General features: G+C 59.9%; 1 protein-coding gene across 1 annotated transcript; it reads left to right on the top strand.

The window, feature by feature from the left end:
- Positions 1–4,884: 4,884 nt before the first annotated feature.
- On the top strand, positions 4,885–20,256 carry DUSP4 (dual specificity phosphatase 4). The gene is made up of 4 exons (XM_058290127.2): positions 4,885–5,764; positions 15,280–15,425; positions 15,996–16,215; positions 16,488–20,256. The coding sequence occupies exons 1-4, from the start codon at positions 5,344–5,346 to the stop codon at positions 16,871–16,873; spliced, it is 1,173 nt and encodes a 390-aa protein (XP_058146110.1). The 5' UTR covers positions 4,885–5,343; the 3' UTR covers positions 16,874–20,256.
- The last annotated feature ends 235 nt before the right edge of the window (positions 20,257–20,491 follow it).

The following is a 20,491-nucleotide window of genomic DNA, read 5'->3' as shown; positions in this document are numbered from 1 at the left end:
GCTGCACGCTGGCCTGATATGGCTAGCCACGATCCAACGGCCCGAAACGTCCCCAGTGGAGCCAGGAGGCAGAAGGGAAGAGCAGCAGGGCGTGCGTCCCCAGGTTGGTCCGCAGGCAGCACCGCGGGCTGGGCCCCTGCAGGGCCAGCGTGCTGGTGGCACTGGGTGGGGCAGTGGTAACCCCGCTCTGGGAGCCAGCGGGCGCTGTCATGCAAGAAACAATTCCCCAAAGCCCCCGATTCTTCTGACAGTATTGATTTCAGGTAGTCGTACTGCTGTTAATGAAAGAAGATGTAGTAAATCAAGGTGACTTAATGATCACGCCTTCGTAAGAATTGCTACATAATTTCACCAGCCCAAAAGGAATCTTTTCTTGAGCGCAATATTTGGTTTGAAAGAGGCACTCTTTGGAAAGATGAGTTAGACGTTTTGCTGTCCTGAAAAAAAAAGATAGTGATAATTACATTATTTTTCCTAATTGTACAGATGGTAAAACTCAGGCATGAAACAACGGACTTGGGCTAAGATGACAATTCAAGACTCGGTCCCCAGCCCAGGTCAGCTTGCATCTAGGTCGCTCACTGGCCAGGAGTAGAATTTCTACCTTGCCTGGCTCCCTTTGCATCATCCTGCTCATCTATTATTAGCAGGCAAACCCACAGGGAAGCGAGAAGTTAACAAATGAAAGGGAAATAATATAAAGGCACAAGGGCAGAAGGAAAGTCAGAGGCGGGATAAAAGTTAAAAATAAATAAATAGAAGGACCCAAAAGAGAAGTCAAGGATAGCATTTAAGCAGATAAAATTCCTTTTATTCCTGTGCTTTTTCGGCTGTTTTCCTAATCCTACAACAGGGCTCGATCCCTTTCTCTTCCTAACACCCCCCAAGCATTTGTTTCTTCTTCTCCAAGGACATTTCTTAGATCCTCCTCTGCAGCCACATCCAGTGACCATCACAGACTAGATTATAAGATCTGGGAAGCCACAGCGTTTGAGATGCATTTGCTTCTCCCACCCAGTGTAGCTTGTTTATTGAATGAATAAGAAAATATTTGCAACTAGAGTCATCACATACACACAAAAGGCTGAGCTCATTTTTATCTCCTGTTGGGAGAAGTGTTTGTTTCCAAAACGTATTTTTGAAAACCTGAAGATGTTTTATCAAGATGCATGGGGCGGTAGCACTTGACTAGTCATATAAATAAAAAACTATGAGCTTGTATTCTAAAGGAGAAATAGAAAGGAGGTAGGGATTCATTTTTGAATAAAGTCCTAAAAGAAGCAAGGCACCAAAACCTCTCTGCAGCAGCCTGCGTCACAAACTTAACATTCTAAGCAATTAGATAGTGTCATTGCAGCCTGCACAGAAAATAAAGGGAGGCTGCTGAACACACTGTGACAACCTCAGGGCTGAAAATCCTCCAGACTATGTTCTGGAGTTTTTTGGGGGTGATGTTCAGTCTAAATACTAACTCCTTCTCATCCCTTTATTTTATTCCTGACTTCATGAACAGAAGTGGACTGGGAAGGAGGGACGTTTTCCAATTCCATTTATCACTGTTTTCCAAGAACGCACGGTGTGGGTACAGATTTATGCTCTGCATTGAGGGGCATGAGATGGCCTCGTCGGTTTTTTAAGTCTCCCCACCACCACAGCCAGAGCTCCCCAGTCAGCTGGTCTAAGCAGCCAGGCCAGCAGGTGCTGTAGGCTGGCCCATTCCTCCCAGCTCCAGGTAACACACAAGGCGGCCTCTGGGTTTAGGAAAGGGAAATCCACAGCGCTTTCTTTCCACCACCACCTTGCCTAATTCATTAATGATTTTTCAGGCAAGTTTTATTCAGGCACTTTGGGACAGGGCAGTGAGTCAGCGATGGGCGTCAAATCCAGAATAGAAGCCACCGTCCCCTGGGAAGTTGACTGGGCTTTCAAGTGCCAGATCACTCAACTTCCTAATTGGAAAGAAATGCTCTTAACACACCAGCAGCGGTTTGCCGGAGCCTGGCAGTGACTAATGAGGTCAGTCTAAGGACTGTGAGGAAAGACAAGTTGGATTTCCATAAAGCATTTTTAGTGCCCCCCCTCCGCCCCCCCCCCCCAGGTTTCCTACAGAATATAAATAAAATACCTACTCTCCTTGGGCAATCCCTTCCCAATTCCTGCAGTTCTGCCTTAATTAAATTAACTTTGAAATGACATTAAATTAACGTTTTCCTACCAAATGCCCTTGTTGTCCACAGGATCTACTTAGTAACATGTTATTTCAAAAGGTTCCTGATTGTTTTCTACTCCCAGCCTGTGAGCTACCTGAAGACAAGTTTTGCCAGTCCTGTAGCCGGTATCGGGCAGTCTTCACATTATATTAATTTAACTATGAGCCAAATGGCCCACGAATTTAGCATTTTTAAAAAAAGAAAGTTACCCAGAGAGCTTGCATAAAATTCGGAAAACACAATAAGGTAATTCAACTCTTACTTGCTGAGAGTCACTCAATTGAATTCCTGAGTTGGGGTGTGGGGATTTTTAAAAATTTTAATTAGCCTCCTTGAAAAATCACGAATTCGCGTTCGCAATCAGAGGTTCTTGCCTAATCCCATTAGGTGCTAAGCGGCGGCCCGCTCACCCACCCCCCCCCGGCGCGGGCGCGCAGGCGCAAAGGCGCGGGCACGCGCACGTGAGCACCCCAGCACCCCCCCGCGCCCGCCCACAGCCCTTTCCGAGGGAGTCGCCTGCGGGACCCGCGGCCTCGCCCCCGTGGAGTGCTGCCAGGTGCGGGAAGCAGCCCTCTGCTCCTCGGGCGTTTGCCTCCCCCCGCATCTGGCTGCGAGCCACGCGCCACGTGGGCGCTGGGCGCCGGGCCCGCGCGGGCAGCACCCCCGCGCCTTGGGGACAAAGGCCCCCGGAGCCGCCCCCGCAGCACGTGCTCAGGATGTTGCACCGTGCCCCCGGCTCCCTCCCCAGCAGGGGCCAGTCAGAGCCCGGGTCAGCGAGGCGCGGGGCTTTGGGCGGAAGCGGCGGGATTCCCGAGCTGCGGGAGAGCAGCCTCTCACAGCCCAGTGCCAGGCGGCCGCGGCCTCCTCGCCCGGGGGGCTCCCGGGTGCCAGCGAGGGTGTCGCTAGGGCCGCCCCTCCCCCCCCCCCCCCCCCCCGGCCGCCCCAGCAGCCTCAGGAACCGGCAGGGCCCACTTTGGCCTTCGGGGAGGCAGCTCCGAGCGCCTGGACCTCGGGCCTCCGTCCCCAGGGCCGGGGACCCCACGTGGGGTCCCTCCAAGGGCTGGAACGAAGGTGCACGCTCCCCTCCGACGAAGAATTTAAGGGGAGCCCCAAACAGGCAAGGGTCAAGAGAGATCGCATTTTAACGCACTGCTTTTTAAAATCAAAATGAATCTAAAAAACTCATGATGAGCAAAAATACCAGTTTTCAGTAAAGACAGGATCAGCGCGGTGGCGTCCTGCGACACGCTGGGGCCCAGCGCCGCGGGAAGGACGCCCTCGGGCCTCAGACCAGCCGGGGACGCGAAGGGGGCCGGGGCCTGCGGGGCGCGGGGGCGGCGGCGGGGGCTCGCGGCCTGGGAAGCGGAGGCCCCGCCCGAGGCCGGCCCCGGACACCGGGGGTGGGCGCGCGGGAGAGCCGCCCGGCGGGAACAAAGGCGGAGGGGCAGGGAGCGGGAGGCCCCCCGCGGGCTTCCACGCGCGACCGCACACGGAGAGTCGACCCCGCGGGCCCCCGAGGCCGCGAGCCAGCCCTGAAGTCCCCTCGATCCTGACGCGCCTGGGCAAAATGTCGGGCGGGTCATTTTTGGCTGCGGTGAGGTCCCCACAGCGTGCGCGCAAGGGCGGCCTCTGCGACGGTTTAACTGCAAAAGTAAAACCGGGAAGAGAAAAAGAGCAAGAACTGCGACACGGCCCGGAAAGGCGGACGCCCAGAAACCAGAATGGGTCGCAGAGTTCATTGTATCCTCTCCAAAAGTCACTCAGGGCGCGCGTGGATTCCATAGGGACGAGCTGCGCACCCGATGTGGATACTAATTGTCACTTCCTGAGAAGACGGTGCCCACGTGTGCAAGCCGGGTCCGGCTTTCCCCCACCCTAAAACGTCCATTTCCCCCCCACCCCCACCCCTATCAGGTTTAAATAAACATCTTTTAGGAAGCGTGGAAGGGAGTGGCGCACGCGCCCCCCTCGCTGGGAACCTCTTTCCGGCCATCAGTGCCTCCCTCGGGGTCGTAGGGCCACAGATTCCATCCTCACTCCATTCCAGGCTTCGGGGAGGGTCATCTAAGTGGGGGTGCCGATTGAGTGCTCAGGGTGGACCCTGATCACGCCGAGGCCCAAGGCCCGGTCGGAGTCGGGCTGAACCAGCTCGGTGTCTGTGGGCGCAGAGGCCCCGGGCCGGCGGGGTGGGCACGTCGCAGCTGGGAGGGGACCCGGCGAGTTCCCGTTGGGGGTAGGGGGAGGGAGAGAGAAGGCGCGGAGGGGAAAAGAGACGAACCCCCAAGGCCTCGCCGCGGAGCTGCGCCCGGGCGCCTTCTCGGCAATGTCCTCTGCGCCCGACGCAGCCCGGGGAGGGGGAACCGTGCGGGGCGGGCGGCGCCGCCTTCCATTCACAAAGTCCCCGCGCGCCGCCGAGGGCGGGTCGCGGCCGCCGAGGGCGGGTCGCGGCCGCCTCCCTCCGCCTCTGGGGCTCGGTTTTATGAATGGGGCCGGGCGGAGGCCGCCGAGCGTCCTGTTTACTCCGCTCTTTGTGACGTCGCGGCCCCGTGACCGCGCGCCAGCCGCCGGCGCTCCATTCACGCGCCCGGGCCGCGGGCAGGAGGAGGGGCGGCGGGCTCCGGGACGGGAGGAGGTGCTGGGCGGGGGAGGGGCGGCGGGGGGCGGGGCCTCGCGAGGTAGTAATGACTGTCCCCCGCCCGCGAGCGGCGACGAGCGGGGACAGATCTATAAGCGGAGCAGGTGACTCGGGCCCGGGCAGTGCGCGGAGCTTCCGCGGCGGGGGAGCGCACGGAGGCCGGGGCACCGCAGCGCGGGCGGCGGCAGGGGCAGCGGCCAGCCCCGCAATACAATAGAAGAGGCCGCGGCACGGAGCCCTCGGCCCGCTCCCGCACACACGCTCCCGCGCCACCAGCCACCTCGCCCTCCGCGCGGCGCGCCGCCCGGCCTGGCGCCCGAGGCCACTGGAACTGCGATGTAAGCGGAGCCCGCGGGAGGAAGGGGACCGGGGAGAGGCGGTAGCCTGCGGGACCAAGTTTGCAGCCACTTCTGCACGCGCCCGCCCCTGCCCACAGCCCGGGCGGCTGCGTGCCCTTGGCATTCGTCGCGCAGCCGGCAGCCGCGGTCCCCGGCGACCATGGTGACGGTGGAGGAGCTGCGGGAGGTGGACGGCAGCGTGCTCAAGAGGCTGCTGACCCGCGACGAGCCCGGCGGCGCGGGCGGCCACGGCGGCGCGGGGCTGCTGGGCGGCGGCAAGTGCCTGCTGCTGGACTGCAGGCCGTTCCTGGCGCACAGCGCGGGCTACATCCGCGGCTCGGTCAACGTGCGCTGCAACACCATCGTGCGGCGGCGCGCCAAGGGCTCGGTGAGCCTGGAGCAGATCCTGCCCGCCGAGGAGGAGGTGCGCGCCCGCCTGCGCTCCGGCCTTTACTCGGCGGTCATCGTCTACGACGAGCGCAGCCCGCGCGCCGAGAGCCTGCGGGAGGACAGCACCGTGTCGCTGGTGGTGCAGGCGCTGCGGCGCCACGCCGAGCGCACCGACATCTGCCTGCTCAAAGGTGACCGCGGGCGGCGGGCCGCGACCGGGGTGCCCGGGGAGGGGGGGGCCTCGTCCGCCTGCGTCTATCAGGGGGCAGAAGAGGAGTGGGGAGTCGTGGCTGCGGGAACCCCGCGCGCGCACAGGGCGTGCGGGTGTGCACGGGGCTGCAAGGGCTCGTTGTGTTTTTGTGCGCGTGTTGAGAGCTCCCGGGGACAGCACGGGCGCCTTCCCCCCGCACCCTTCCCGGCGACCCCGCGTTGACTTGCGCTCCCTAATGGTTCCTGGCGCGCTCGGGTCAAGCGACCTCGGTGCGCGGCCCATCGGCGAGTCCGAGGAAGTGACCCCAAGTGGCACGGTGCGGGTGGGGAGATGAGAGGCCTGCTGGTTCTCCGGGCCCCGGCACTGAGTCCGAGCCCGAACCGGAGCGGTAGGGGTGGTGGGCGCCGAGGTGGGATGGACCCCGCGGGGTGGGTTTGAAACCGGCCTTTGTGAAAGGGGACGCGGGCCGGGTTGCAGGCGTTGCGTGGAGCGATCTGGTCTCTCCCGCAGCCCAGCCCCGAGCTCCGGCTGGAGGGTGGCGCAGGCCCGGGGTCGCCGGCTCGACCCTGGCGCCGGGGGCAGGAGACAGGAGGTCGGCGTGTGTGCGGGAGGAGAGGCCGGGACGTGAGACCAGACAGCGGAGGGTGACGGTCTTTTGTTGAGACGCGATTCCGGGACATCCGATGGAGTCTGCGTGACTTAAATGACCCGTGGCCAAACTCTTCTTCTGGTGGTGGTGGGTGGTCTGGTCAAAGCCGGAGGTCAGCAGCCCCCCAAGACTCGCGTCCTGTCCCAGGAGCTCGGGGGACCGCGCGCTGGCAGAGCCCGAGGCCCCGCCGCGGCGACCGCACCTGCGGGGCCCCGGCCCCGGCCGGCCCGGGCGCTGGGAGCGGGAGGGCCGCCCCCGCCGCGCCGCCCCAGCTCCCGCCGCCGCATTCCGCGCATTCCTTCGCCTCCGAGCCCGGGAGGCGGTTCTGTTCCGGCCATCAAAGGGCCGCCGCGGTCCCCCGGGGGGCGTCCCCTGCCCCTGGCCTCCGAATCCGAGCTGTGCCCTCGAGGGGGGCGGCAGGGGCGGCGGAAATCTGTCCCCACCGCCCCCTGCAGAAGGCCCCGCGCAACTGCTGGGCGCGGACGGGCCCTGGGGGAGCAGCGGGGAGCCCTGTCCCCGGCAGTTGTCTCCTGACCACTTGACCTGTCAGCTGCTGGGGACGTGCTGCTGTTGACCTTGGGCTGAACCAGCGAGGCGACCTGGCTGGCTTTTCTTTCCTTCTCCGCCAGGGCCGTCTCCCGCACCTCTGTCTGAGCCAGCCACCCCACCTGCCCAAAGCGCTTTAAGAGAAAGCGCCCGGAAGGGCCTTTCACCGCCAGGAGCGATCGGGAAGCGGGGCGCACGTGGCGCCCGGGGAAGTGCCTGCCCGGTCTGCGCCCCGGCGCGGGGCTGTGCGGGGGAGCCCGCGCCAGGCTCACGCGCGGCGCCCGCGGGTGGCAAGTTCCTGGCTGGACCACCGGCGTCGGTGGGGGACTGAGGTTTGAGGATCTCGGCTCCCCCTTTCCCCGGGCCGGCGCTGGAGGGGCAGGTGGGAGGGAAGCCCCGTTTGGGGGTGGAAGCTTCCCCCCCAGTGGGTTCCGTCTGCGCGGCCCCCAGCCCCCCCGGGTGCCTGCCGTCGTGGGCGCCTAAACCCCGCACCCTCCCTGCTGCGGGGCACGGCTGGCTCCCGCCCCACGTGGAGTCCGGGTTTGTTTTGTTTATTCTTCCCGTAAGAAATCCGGAGGAGACAGCCTGGGACGGGGTGCCCCGGGAGGGAGGCGTGAGTTTACGGCTTCCCCTCCGGGCTGGCAGTCCCTCCCTGTGCCCCCGATGGCGCCCCCAGAACCCCGAGCCCGGATTTCCAGAAGCGCCCCGGGGTCGTGCCGCGATTCCGGGAGGGGCCAGGGACCGGGGACAGGCCGCCTCGGGGTAAAACGACCGCCCCGGGGCGGGCGGGAGAGCCCTGGCCGGCGGAAGGGGGGCTGTGGAGGGTCCCCCAGGCCGGCACCGCCCCCGGTGGCCCGCCTGATGCCATGTGCCTCTCCAAGGCGGCGTCCTCGGCGCTGGGGAGGCCAGACCCGAGAAGCGGGGTGCCTGCCCTCTGCCGGAGCAGGCTGCTGGGCCCAGAGGCTCGGCTCCGTCTCCCTGGGCGGGGAAGCCGCGCCCTGCAGCAGCTGCGCGAGGTGCCCGCCCGAGGTGCCCGCCCGAGGCGCCCAGGGGCGGCGGGTCTTCCGGCTTGTTCTGTGCTGGCGGTCGGACACTTGCGGGCCCAACAGGGCAGGTGCTGTTCCCTGCGCTGTTCTGATTTGGGTGCTGAGCAGCGGTCTCCTGAAACCCTGCCCCTCCTCCTGCTCGCCTCCTCCTCCTCCCCCTTCCTCCCCTTCCTTCTCCCCCTCCTCCTCCCCCTTCTTCCTCTTCCCCCTCCCTCTCCTTTCCTCTTCCTCCCCTTCCTCTTCCCCCTCCTCCCCCCTCCTCCTCCTCTCCTGCTCCTCCCCCTGCTCATCCCTCTCCTCCTCTTCTTCCTCTTCCCCCTCCTACCTCTTCTCTCCTTCCTCTTCCCCCTCCTCCCCCTTCTCTCCTTCCTCTTCCCCCTCCTCCCCCCCTCTTCCTCCCCCTCCTCCTTCTCCCCTCCTCCCCTCCTCCTCTCCCCTCCCCTTCCTTCCCCTCCTCCTCCCCTTTTATCTCCCCCTCCTCCCCTCCTCCTCTCCTCTTCCTCCCCTTCCCCCTCCTCCCTCTCTGCCTCTCCTCTTCCTCCCCTTCCTCTTCCCCTTCCTCTCCCTCCTTCCTCCTCCCCCCTCCTCCTCTCCCTCCTCCTCTCTCCCCCTCTCCCTCCTCCCCCCTCCTCCTTCCCTCCTCCTCCTCACTGCCTTGTAAATGAAAAGTCCTCCCTGGGGAGGGCAGAAAGCAAAAGTACCTGCCCACGCCCCTGTGCGCAGGAGAGCAATGATTCCTAAGTCTCGAGAGATTCGGCTTCCTTGAGCAGAAGCCAGTGGAAGGCGGAGAGGTTGGGGTAGGTGGGAGGGGTCTGTGGGAGCAGGGGGTTTATTAGGGGGGCCATTGAGAAACCAGGGAAGAAAAAGCCTGCCACGTTATCTGTCTGTGGTTATGGCCTGAACCGATGAGGGGCGGGCCTCGGTTCCCGCTGGAGCTGCGTTTTCTTTTCCGGCTAGTGGGACCTTCCGCTGGTCTCGCTTGGGCTGTGGATGTGGAGTTGAGGTGCCCGCGCGTGAGGCCCCGGGCGCTGTACCGCGGGGCAGCTGGGGGTCGGTGTACCAACAGGTGTTTTCAGAAGGGACACCGGCCTTCCCAGCCAGGGCTAGCTGCTTCTCACCGCGTTTTTAAGTCCGATGCTCTGTTTCTGCCACTTTGAAGAGCAGCTGATTCCCCGTTCCAGATAGTGACCAACTGACAGCCACAGCAAGAATTCATTACAGGCAGGGCTGAAGTTCACTGAAAATCTAGAAAATGCTGCCTAGCCTTTCAATTTCTTGATCCTAACCAAGTTTTGCTAAAAGCAATAACGAAAACCACTACAATATTTTAGTAAAATATTTCCATGGGGGGTGAACTTTTTTCAGCTTATAATTTAAAACCCTTTAAGGCATTTTTAGGGACAGTTTAGACGTTTCAATTTTTCCAATTTTATCACAGTACACATCTCCTTCGAAATCTGGCTTTCCCCTCCACAGAGCCTTAGATTGGATTCAGACTCCCCCGGTTATGAGAGAGAAAACGCATTTTCCTACCCTAACGGAAGGCACTCTTTACCTCCCGTATTCCCTAAATTGTGAATCAGTCTGTTACGCAGAAAGATTTCAAGTGTCAGAGCATGATTCCTCTTTGCTCCTGCCTAAAATCCATCTCAGCCCATGACCTTTGACTCTTATTCGCATCCTACTTAAGAAATGGAGCAGTTTTGAAAATGTGAGGGCATCAGCTAGGTAGGCCAGGCTGTCCCTCCAGCTTGGAGTTCACGGAACCTGTAGCCCCACACCTGGCCATACAGCCTCCGACATAAAACAGCCACTTTTGCCACCCATGAGCATTGGGGCTGGGAAGATGGGGAGGGGGCAAGTAGCTGCCCTGGTGACTTCTGTCTTTCCGCTCTCTGTCCCCACTAGTCCGTCCTCGGTCGGTGGCATCAAGCAGCCCCATGGGATGCTGAGTTGTACTCCTCTTCCACCCAAAGGGGAAAAAAACTAGCTCTTCCCTTGCAAATGTGACACAGTGCAGGTGACAGCCCAGGTTTGGAAGTGTTAGAGTGATAAAATGTCAGGCCTCGAAGGTAATTTCCGACACCTACCATAAAGCATGGCAGCGAAGGACGCAGACTTGCTAGTTTTTGCATCATTTGAATTGGATGCTTCCGGCCAACAAAAGTAACCAAAGATGCGGTGGGACCAGGAAGTGAGAGTGAAAAGTTGGTTACTTAGACCCAGGCCTTCCCTGGGCTTGCCCTGGGTGCTCTCAGGAAGGCGTGCGGCACCCACCAAGAAGGCCCGCAGAGAACGGGTGACCGTTTTCAGCAGCCAGGGAGGTCCTTTCGAGAATCAGGACCTCGGCGACGAGATCGACGGTTTCCTTACTCGAAGGCGGTTCCTGGCTAGCAAAGGGGAAGCAGACTGGAGAAGAGTCCACCGCCCACCGGAAGCCAGTTGAGCAGAGCAGAGGGCACCCGGGAACTTGGAGGGGCTGCAGCAAGATGCCCCTCACATGCCCCTGGGTGCCAGCCAGCCTGCAGAGGGCAGGTGCCAGGTCTCCCCGTGGAGGGAGTCCCCAGGTGAAGAGAAGCCCGTGGGTGCTCACTAAGTCCACACCACATCCCGGGAAGTTCTCCAAGGCAAATGACCTTCCAATGACCCCCAGACTTTCTGGCTCGGCAACATTTGCCTTGTATTGATGGGGAGAGCCAGGGCAGGTGCACGCTGTGAAGAGGTGACACTCTGAGCATTGGGGGTGGGGTCATGGGAGATCACTGGAAGCCACCTGAGATCCGTGACCCTGTCTGGTCCATTGCAGTCCCCCTTAAAAGGCCTATCCTAGTGCTATCATCAGCCCTACATCAGTCTGCCCTGTGCAGAGCCCTTTCACGTACACAGTCTACCCCAGCAGGTGTGGGGAACAGGGGGCCAGTGGGTCATCGTTTTCACTGACCTTGGAAAATTGCCTTCCTTGTGCACGTGTGTGAGAGAGAAAAAAAAAGACATGGGAGCTAAACTGTGGGTGTAGGTCTCCCTCCAGGAAGTCGGGTGAAAATCGTCTTACTTTGTTTTTCCTAGACTCAAGTTTTAAAATAAAGATGAGAAAACGAGAGCTTTAAGAATAGAAAGTATATTATTAAATACGGATGAGGGAAAAAACAGGTCAAAATTAATAAGACTGTGAGGTAATTACATTCAACAGGACGTAGAAAAAACATGCCAGAATTAACTGGCATATCTGTCAGGAAATTTTATTCAGAAGGTAGAAGTACATTTCTTAGGCACCTACTGCTTTGGGGCCTGCGGAATGGACATGCTCACGTTTTGTAAATTTGCAAATAAATAGATGCTGGACATTTCTAATCAAGGAGTATTTGGAACTTAGAGATCCTAGAGCCTGAAATCCTTGAGTGTGAGGTGGCAAACCAGGGTTTCAGGGGTGCGGTGGCTTGGAGTAGTGTACCCCAGGAAAGCACAGCCCTTGACATTAGCCCATTCCGGGGGGAGTGAAGCGACTGCATAGGGCCTTTGGAGGAGGGTCAGGTAGGGTATGGCGCAGCTGAACCCGGAGGATCTTAATCCTATGAGGGGGTCCCCCTAGGGGAGGCCACAGAGAAGCCACGAGGCTGGAAGTCAGTGGACTCCAGAGGAGGGAGGCTGCCCCAAGTGCATTGCCACGTCGTGGCAAGGCCAGGGCGCCTGCAGGCTGCCGGCCAGCTAGAGGACCCCGAGCCGGGAGGGGGCCAGCCTTCCAGCCCCCAGCCTGACTGCGGTTCTGTTCTTGGGCCCACCCATCGTGTGGCAGCCAGGAAACGGGGACGGGAGGCGATCCTAACCTGCTCCATCGGGGACGGCACCCAGGTCTGTTCTCCCTGCACACCTGGAGGAGGCACCGAACAGCAGCCAGCCCCGCTGCATACGACCGGAATAAGGGTTTTGCATAAAACTTGGTGTTCTAAATCTAGCTCTTACCAGGGCTGTGGATCTGGTACTGCTCACATTGGCAAGGGCACGAGGGCAAAAAGTCTTTTTTGACCCCACACCAGTGGGAAATTGACACTCTGCCCTGGCATACAGACACATCTGTACCTGGAACAAAAGCTCCATGAAATCCAGCTCTCATGAAATGCAGTGCCTTCTAGTAGTTTCTGTTCTATTGTATCTCTCTTTTTTTTAATTGCTAATCACGACCCCTCAGGATGACAACCCGTAGTTAGAAAACCACGGAAGGAGCAGAGTTGGGTGCAGTGTCAGCAGTGCCCTGCTCAGAGCCTTTCCCATCGTGAATGAAACTTCTGTGCCTTCACTTGAGGAAACCAGCAGGCAGTGCTCCGAGGAAAGGGCTGCCAGACGGGGCGGCAGCAGGGGCGCTTCCCGGCAGCAGGTCTAGGTTTCTGGCTTCGAGCTGCTGGGCTCAGTTTCCTGCAAAAGTAGGACTGCTCCTGCCTTCCGTCTGGAAGGGCCATGCTGGAGGGGACAGTGTGTGGAAAGCCTGCCACAGAGGCAGATTCTTAACGTGGCTCTAGTTTTTATTAGCATGGGTGCCCGTGATACTGGGGGTGAGCTCCTGGTGCGTGGCCTGGCGGGGGTGGCCCGAGCCATCTATTGCAGGTGCCAGACCATGCGAACTTGCACTCGTCCATCACCACCTTGACTGCCCCCTCCGGTGACCGTCAGTGGGCCTTGCACTCATCCTGGTCCTGAACAGCGCCAGGGGCCCATCAGAAGCAGGTCCCAACCCCAGACCTGCCAAAGCCAGTGGTGGTGCAGGAGGGGAGAAGCCCTTTGGCTGCTCCTGTCAAGGGTGCCGAATCTTCTAGCTCCCAGCCCTAAGCCAGTCTGCTTCTCTGGTTAATTCCCTTTTGCTCATTCTTTAAAGACCCTCCAGAGGGAAACTGAGCTCTGGGTCATCATTTTCCTGCTCCGTTCGGATGGGGTCTTTTCCAGGCCTGTGCTGTCCCTCTATCCATTGGGAGCAGCTTGGAGGATGACGCAGGGTCAGCTCCCTGCCCCAGGCCCGGTCTGGCCTCTCCACCTCCCGGTCACCTCCATCCTGCCCGCCCCCCACGCCACACCGTGGCCGGCAGCTGGCTGGGACCCCTCGGCCGTGGTTCTGCTGCACCAGCCTCATTCGTTGACTCCTGAAGGCAGTGGATGTGCAGGAGGCCGGAAGCAGTGTGGAGTTCAGGAAGTGCCCCACCTGCCCACCTTCTGTCTAGCTGCTGGGCCTCGAGATGGCGACGGGAACAAAGAAATAAGGCCCCAAAGACAAGGCTGTCGAGGGCTGGGAAGTGGCCTGCACGCGTGCCCCTCTTTGATCTTTGAGGAACTCCGTTTAGTGCCAGGAAAGGACGCCTTCCTCACGCGTCTCCTGGAAGCCAGGTGCCAGCACTGCCAGGCGGGCACGGACTCACATTCTCCAGCGTGGAGGCAAAGGGGGCAACTGGCCCAGGTGGCACAGCTGGTGACTGGTCCAGAGCCGGGGATCGACCCAGAGCGTCAGTCTGTCCCTATTCTCAGCCGTGGAAGAATGTCGTCTCGACCCCTCAGAGGCTTCTTCCCTTGCCCTGCTCTCGGGGCACTGGTCCTGGTGAGCCTGGCCCCACGTCCCCTTTGCCTGCCAAACTAGGTGCTGCACTTCCAGAGGCCACCGTGCATGGCTTAAATTTGTTTTCAAAAACATGTTTTGAGAGCTCAACTTCTTTAATAAATACGAGCATCATTTTGTTAGAAAACCATTCAAATGCTAGAGAAGCATATAGAAAACAAACAATGGCTGTTTCTGTCGAGGCTCAACAGGGGTTTGTCTGGGGATCTGCTGCTCCTTCTTCCTTCTCCAAAGCATGTCGTTTGTGCTCACCACCCCTCCCGGACGCCCACCTTAGGGCCTCCAGGTAATGTCATTCACCGGCTCCCCGCGACTCTGGTCCCTGCATTTTGGGCAGCCCTGCTTGTAGCCTTATGAGGAAAGCAGACGGGGGGTTAGGACAGGAGGGGGTGCCCTGACGGGGTGGCCAGCTGAGGCGGGCAGAGCCCGACTCCCAGCAGGTTTTCCACCCAGGAGGCTGGTCATTTTGAGTCAGCAGGACCAAGGACCCGTGACCACAGATCTCCTTATCTGTCCTGAGGGAGGCAGTGGAGGGTGCCCAGGGGCCTCCGGTCCGAGGGGAAGAAACATGTACCCTGTTTCCACACGCCTTAGCGGCACTCGTGCTTCCCCCGGAGCAGCAGTAGGCGGTTGTCTCCAGGGCGGGGTTTGGGGTGAGCCATTGACTGATCATCACGTGTCTGTGCGCCGGGAGATTGCTGTAAACGGATATGGGGGGACACTGGACCCCTCCTGCTTGGTCCTAAAACTGTAAAGCTTCTAGCAGGACACCTTGGCCCGACTCATCAGCCAAACGGGTCGGTGCGAGTGGCGGATCCACAACCTACAGGCCCTGCTAAATGGATTTAGAGTCAAGGTCTGGTCCTACAGAAACAGCAAAATAAAAATAAGAGCAAGGCCAAATAGGGATGGTTGTTTGTAAGTGACCCCCAGCGCCCGGTCCCAAGCTCGTCAGCTGCAAGGCTTGAGCTGGCCACTCGCCTCTCGGGGGCCAGCACTGGCGCTTTTCCAGAGAGGTCGCCCCTGTGGCTCTTTAGGTGAAGACTCCCTTCCCCGGAAACGATGCCCCCAGATAACCATTCTGGGGCCTAGCGACCTTCAGGAGATCCTTCCTCCCCTAAACCTCTCCTAGCAAGGGGGTCCTCAGCTGTAAGCCCGTCTCCTCTTGTGGCCGCTGGGTGACGGGGCAGCTGCGCAGGCGGCCCTCCAAGTGGCCTGTCTCCACTGCTCCTGTCCAGGAGCACCAGTGCGGGGCGCTTCTCCCCGCTGGAGAACCTCTCCAAAGGGAGGCTGGGAGGGGGCTGGCACCTCGCCGGCGGCGCCGTGTCCCCAGGAGCCCGCCTCTCCCTCCCCTGCCTGCCGTGCCACCCCTCAGGAGCGCCTCTGCACGCTCCCTGCATCCGCCCCTAGCGTGTCTTCATCCCAAGCCGCAGTGCGTCCCCAGGCTGGTCCCTAGGCCTTCGCGACGTCCCGGCGCGCTGCAGCCGGCGCCGGCCGGGGGCGCTGCGCCTCCGAGGGCTCCTCGGCCGTGCTTTCCGCGCCCGCAGCGCCGCCCAGTGGCCACCTCGGAGCCGGCCGCCCACCCTCCCCGGGGAGGAGGCCAGTTCTTTCCGCTGGCGTCGCGACCGCCTGAACCTGGACTTCTTTGTCCCCGACAGGTGGCTATGAGAGGTTTTCCTCCGAGTACCCCGAATTCTGCTCCAAAACCAAGGCCCTGGTGACCATCGCGCCCCCCGTGCCCCCGAGCGCCACCGAGTCCTTGGACCTGGGCTGCAGCTCCTGCGGGACGCCCCTGCACGACCAGGTGGGCCCGGGGTGGGGGCGGGGCTGGGGCAGAGAGGGGCGGGGCCAGGGCGGGGCTGAGGAGGCGGAGCTGGGTGAGAAGGGCGGGGCTAGGGTGAGAGGAGAGGGGCGGGGCCAGGGCGGGGCCGAGGAGGCGGAGCTGGGTGAGAAGGGCAGGGGCGGGGCTAGGGTGAGAGGAGAGGGGCGGGGCTGGGGCCGATAGGGGCGGGGCCAGGGCGGGGCTGAGGAGGCGGAGCTGGGTGAGAAGGGCAGGGGCGGGGCTAGGGTGAGAGGAGAGGGGCGGGGCTGGGGCGAGAGGAGAGGGGCGGGGCCGAGGAGGCGGAGCTGGGCGAGAAGGGCGGGGCTAGGGCGAGAGGAGAGGGGCGGGGCTGGGTGAGTGGGCGGGGCCGAGAAGGGCAAGGGGAGGGGCCACCTCTGCAGAGCTCCGCCTTCTCGCAGGCCCTGAATGCGGGGCGCGGGCCTGGGCAGAAGCCTGGGGAGAGCATGGGGAGCCCCGGGGCCTGGGTGGGCCTTAGGTGGGGTCCCCCGCACTCCTGCCGGCGCTCACCGGGCCTCTCCCGCCTCCGCGCAGGGGGGCCCCGTGGAGATCCTGGCCTTCCTCTTCCTGGGCAGCGCCCACCACGCGGCGCGCAGGGACACGCTGGACGCGCTGGGCATCACGGCGCTGCTGAACGTCTCCTCCGACTGCCCCAACCACTTCGAGGGCCACTACCAGTACAAGTGCATCCCCGTGGAGGACGACCACAAGGCGGACATCAGCTCCTGGTTCATGGAGGCCATCGAGTTCATCGGTAGGCCCGGGGCGGGCAGGCGGGGGGCGGCGGGCCCCGGGGCGGGGCGAGCGGGGCCCTGCCCTTGCGGGGGGGGGGGGGCCACCGCACAGCCTTTGTTGCTGCCACCGGTCATCCTGGCTGCCTGTCGGGGCGTAGCCGGGCCTAGCGTGGGTCCCCCCAGGGGTCGAGCCCCCTGTGGGTTAAGTCCCAGGGCCCCCTGGCATGGCCCCCCTCCTCGGCGGGAGGCCCCCCCAGGCCGGGCCCGCGCGCTCACGCGCTCTCTGCCGCAGACGCGGTGAAGGGGCGGCGCGGGCGCGTGCTGGTGCACTGCCAGGCGGGCATCTCGCGCTCGGCCACCATCTGCCTGGCCTACCTGATGATGAAGCAGCGCGTGCGGCTGGAGGAGGCCTTCGAGTTCGTCAAGCAGCGCCGCAGCATCATCTCGCCCAACTTCAGCTTCATGGGGCAGCTGCTGCAGTTCGAGGCGCAGGTGCTCGCCACGTCGTGCGCGGCCGAGGCCGCCAGCCCGTCGGCGCCCCTGCGCGAGCGCGGCGCGCGCGCCCCCACGCCCACCTCGCAGTTCGTCTTCAGCTTCCCGGTGTCGGTGGGCGTGCACGCGGCGCCCAGCAGCCTGCCCTACCTGCACAGCCCCATCACCACCTCCCCCAGCTGCTAGGGGGGCTCCCGGACCCCCCGCCAGGACTGCGCGGCCCGGGGCGGGGGGCAGCTGGCCAAGCCGTGCCCCTCCCGGCCGGCCTCGGGGCCCTCTGGAATGGCAATAAGGACCCGGCGTTCAGAGCAAACCAGCAGCACCCCAATTTAGAGCAATAACGCGGCCTCGGCCGCCGGGGAAGACCCGGGTTTGGTTTGCCTCAGTTTCCCTTTTTCAGACAGACATTTCTTACCTCATTTTTTAAGCAGTAAGGCTTGAAGTTAGGAGATCCGTAGACCCTGGCAGACGGGCCCAACCAGTTTTGTTTTTGTTTTTGTTTTGTTGGGTGGGGTGGGAGTGGGGGTCAAAAGAAAACAAGTTTCCCAGAAGTGCCTGGTTTTGTGTTCTCATTCCTTTTTCCTTGTCGTTGTGTAGTGAGAGGAATTTTGTTTTTTAAAGAAATCTTGTAGGACGTGGTTTTCATTTCGAAGTCACCTACAGGTGCGTAATTATGCTTAATAATAAATAAAAGTATTTATTAAGAATTTTCTCCGTATGTAAGTACAAGGAGCCTAGGGCCAGTGGACTTAAAATATATTTATGTTGGCATCAAACAACGGAGCACAATAGCACGCGAATGCCAGAGCAGCTAGGAGCGCAGTGACTTCTGGGTAGGTAAAGGTGAGCATGGGATGGGCTTGCACCTGTTGCAACTAAGAAGCAGGCAGTGTGGGCCGGGAGAAGGGAGACAGGAAAAGACTACTTTTTTATACTTTTCGAAGCTGGTCCTTGGGCACATAGATCCCCTACTTTTAAACCACAACCTTTGCTCTCCAGCGATCAAGAATTCAGCTTAGTGGTGGGAACATTTTTTTTCCTGGGCCTAAGCCCTATATACCAGCCGTGATGAATGCCATATATTGTATAAGGTGCTTCTGAAAAATTGGGTGCAATTTAGACTTTTTCCTCCCGTGAATCATTTGGCTAGGCCACCGGGGAAACCAGCGAACTAGAGATTTAACTAAAATGAGTCGAAGCACCGTCTTTTCTCTTTTGCATACATCCGGGAGTTTGAAATGAAGTGTACTGACAAGATTCTTGCGTCCTGAAAATTCTTGGCCTAGGTGGATACTTTCATGTCCTCTTCTGAATAAAAGAGGGATGTGGACCTCGCATTCCTGGCCTCCTGGAAGTCCGGGATGCTGGGAGAGCAGGCTGCTCAGGAGCCTTTTAGGATCCTTTCCTGGGATTATGCCAGTTTAGGAGGCCTTTCCAAATGGAAGAGGAGCTTTTGGAGGAAGAAGGATACATTTTCTGTGGGGTCGGGGGGAGGGGAGAGGGAACCCGCTACACGTTATTTCACCTGTAGTGTTGTGGACCTGTGTCGTTACGGGGTGCCATATTAGAGGTCATGGCAAACTTGTCTAGAAACGCGAGCATGTGTTTTGGTTTTGTGTTTAGCCCTTTGAGCCTAGATCTGAATGAACAGTCAGGCTCACCCATGAGTAGCTTCAAGCCTCAGTGTCAGAACACTTGGGAATGCTTTCTCCCCCTGGCACCCAGCCAGGAACCAGGTCCACGCGTTCCGTCTCCTTCCCTGAACCGTGGACCTGTGTTGGCACGGTGAGCCCTGCCTCTTCCGAGCCCCTGCCCTTGGGTGAGGCCAGAGCTTCCGCTTCCTGCGTTTGGAAAAGCCGGGAGCCGTCTGCCTCCCCTGGGAGCTGCTTGGCTGAGTGGTCAAGGGTGAGGCAGGGACCGGGCTGGGGTTCCTGGACAATGGACCCATTGAGACACAGCACAGTTGGACACTCCGACATTGCCCTTGATTCCTGGAAGTCGTCTGGGGTTTTGTGACGAATGAGGCCAAATGGGCCCTGCAGCTGAAAAAGCTCCGAGGTCAGCAGCAGAGAGGCCCTGGGGGAGGGGCCACGGGGGCAGGGGGGCAGGAGGGAAGCAGCCTGGAGAACAGATCACTTTTGATGGAATGAGTGTCCATTTGCCAAAAACTATGCCTCCTGCTCTCCCAGATTGGAATTTCAACCGCATTGACAGTTGGGACTTGGGACTAGCTCGGGCATGTCTTTGCCCTGCTTTCCAGCTCAAGTCTTCTTCCACAATGTGAAACCACTGTTTATAAAGCCATTCTCTGTGTACCTGACAATAGTGTGAGTCCCCAGATTCCTGGAAATAATGTCAGAAGTTGGCTTGATTGGAATGGGTTCTTTGCTGTTCTCCCTTTAGAAGCTTCACTCATGTCTTAGAAGAGCACCATGGAAGGCCACCAGGTTGGCCAGAGGTCAGTGAGCCTCGTAGGTGGCCCTCCATGGCAGGTGGCAGGTGACCCACAATCTCTGTGGTGGCCAGCAGGCATGGCTGCTCTCTCTGGGTATCAACTTTGCTGTTGGTCCCAAAGGGCAGTAGTTTCAGTGGACATTCCAGAGGCTGGTGCCTTCCAGAAGCTCATCTTCTCAAGGGTGTTTGTAGAGCAGCACGAGGACCCTGGAGCCCACCTCCCCCCAGAGCAGTGTTACTCTGAGGCCACACTGAGCAGATGGGTAGCACCCAGCTTCAGGCGTTCTCTCCCGATGCCGTTTTTCTCAGGTGCTCGTTCCAGCCAGATCCTAGAAGGTCTCCACCAAGGTTGGGAAGCCATGAGAATATTTTTTAAATCCTTGGGAAGGTGGACAGAGGGAGGTGGGACGGTGGAGATAGGAGTTACCCGAGGAGCATGAGGTCCCTGTAGTTTTGAATGAGTGACACCCATTAGAATCACCTGGGGAGCTTTCAAGACACCTGACCAGCCCAGACCCAGGCCTGGGTAGGTCTCCAGCGCCCCACGTGCTGTTGATGTGCAGCCAAGAACAGCCAAGTTTGGAATTGCACTGGTTTCTACAAGGCCAGCTCTTGGTGGCATAGAGCCAGCTTGAGGGACAAGAGGGTCCCTCTTGGGAACTCCTCAAGGAGCAGGAGACCCCTAGGATAGGGCACACTTTTCTTGCTCCTTGAAGTCAGCTGCTCTTGCCTGCAGCATGATTGGGTAACTGAGTGCAGTGTCTACATGTAGATGTTTTCCTTGACGCTTTCACTGACCATCAAGAAAGATGGGACATTTCACCTCCTTGAAGGTCCCCTACCCCAGAAGTACCCTGCTCTTCCTTAGAGCTCGTCATCCAAGGAAGAGACTTCTTCCAGGACAGAGCAATGCAATACTTGCCACTTGTGTAAATAGCCTCATCTTTCAGAGGGATGCCCTTTCTAGCGTTGATGTGCCTGCGTTTCTGTAGGGTGTACATACGTTAGGGAGTTTCTGTTTGGTTTGGTTTTTTAGAAAAGTCAACATGTCTGTTTTTATTTATTGCTTGAAAGAGATCCTTGGAAGAAAAATAAATACATTTTCGACCACCTCTGGCTTGATTGATCATTTCCTTGAACTCTCTCCTGCTACCGTGTCTTCGAAGGGGAGGAAGATCTAGATCATGAAATAATCTCTTGTGCCCAGGAGTATGTGCAGTGGAGACCAGCTGCTAAAACCAGGGAGGCACATTTTTGCTCCCTGAACCCCACTCAGGGAAGGTGAGAGAGCGCGGGCAGTGATCGCTGGGAGCCTGGTTCGTCCAGGCCAGTTTCCAGCAGAGATGGACC

Source organism: Dasypus novemcinctus, chromosome 29 (genome assembly GCF_030445035.2).
Source record: "Dasypus novemcinctus isolate mDasNov1 chromosome 29, mDasNov1.1.hap2, whole genome shotgun sequence".
In the NCBI taxonomy this organism is placed as follows: Eukaryota; Metazoa; Chordata; class Mammalia; order Cingulata; family Dasypodidae; genus Dasypus; species Dasypus novemcinctus.
This window is presented reverse-complemented; position numbering and strand designations above follow the sequence as displayed.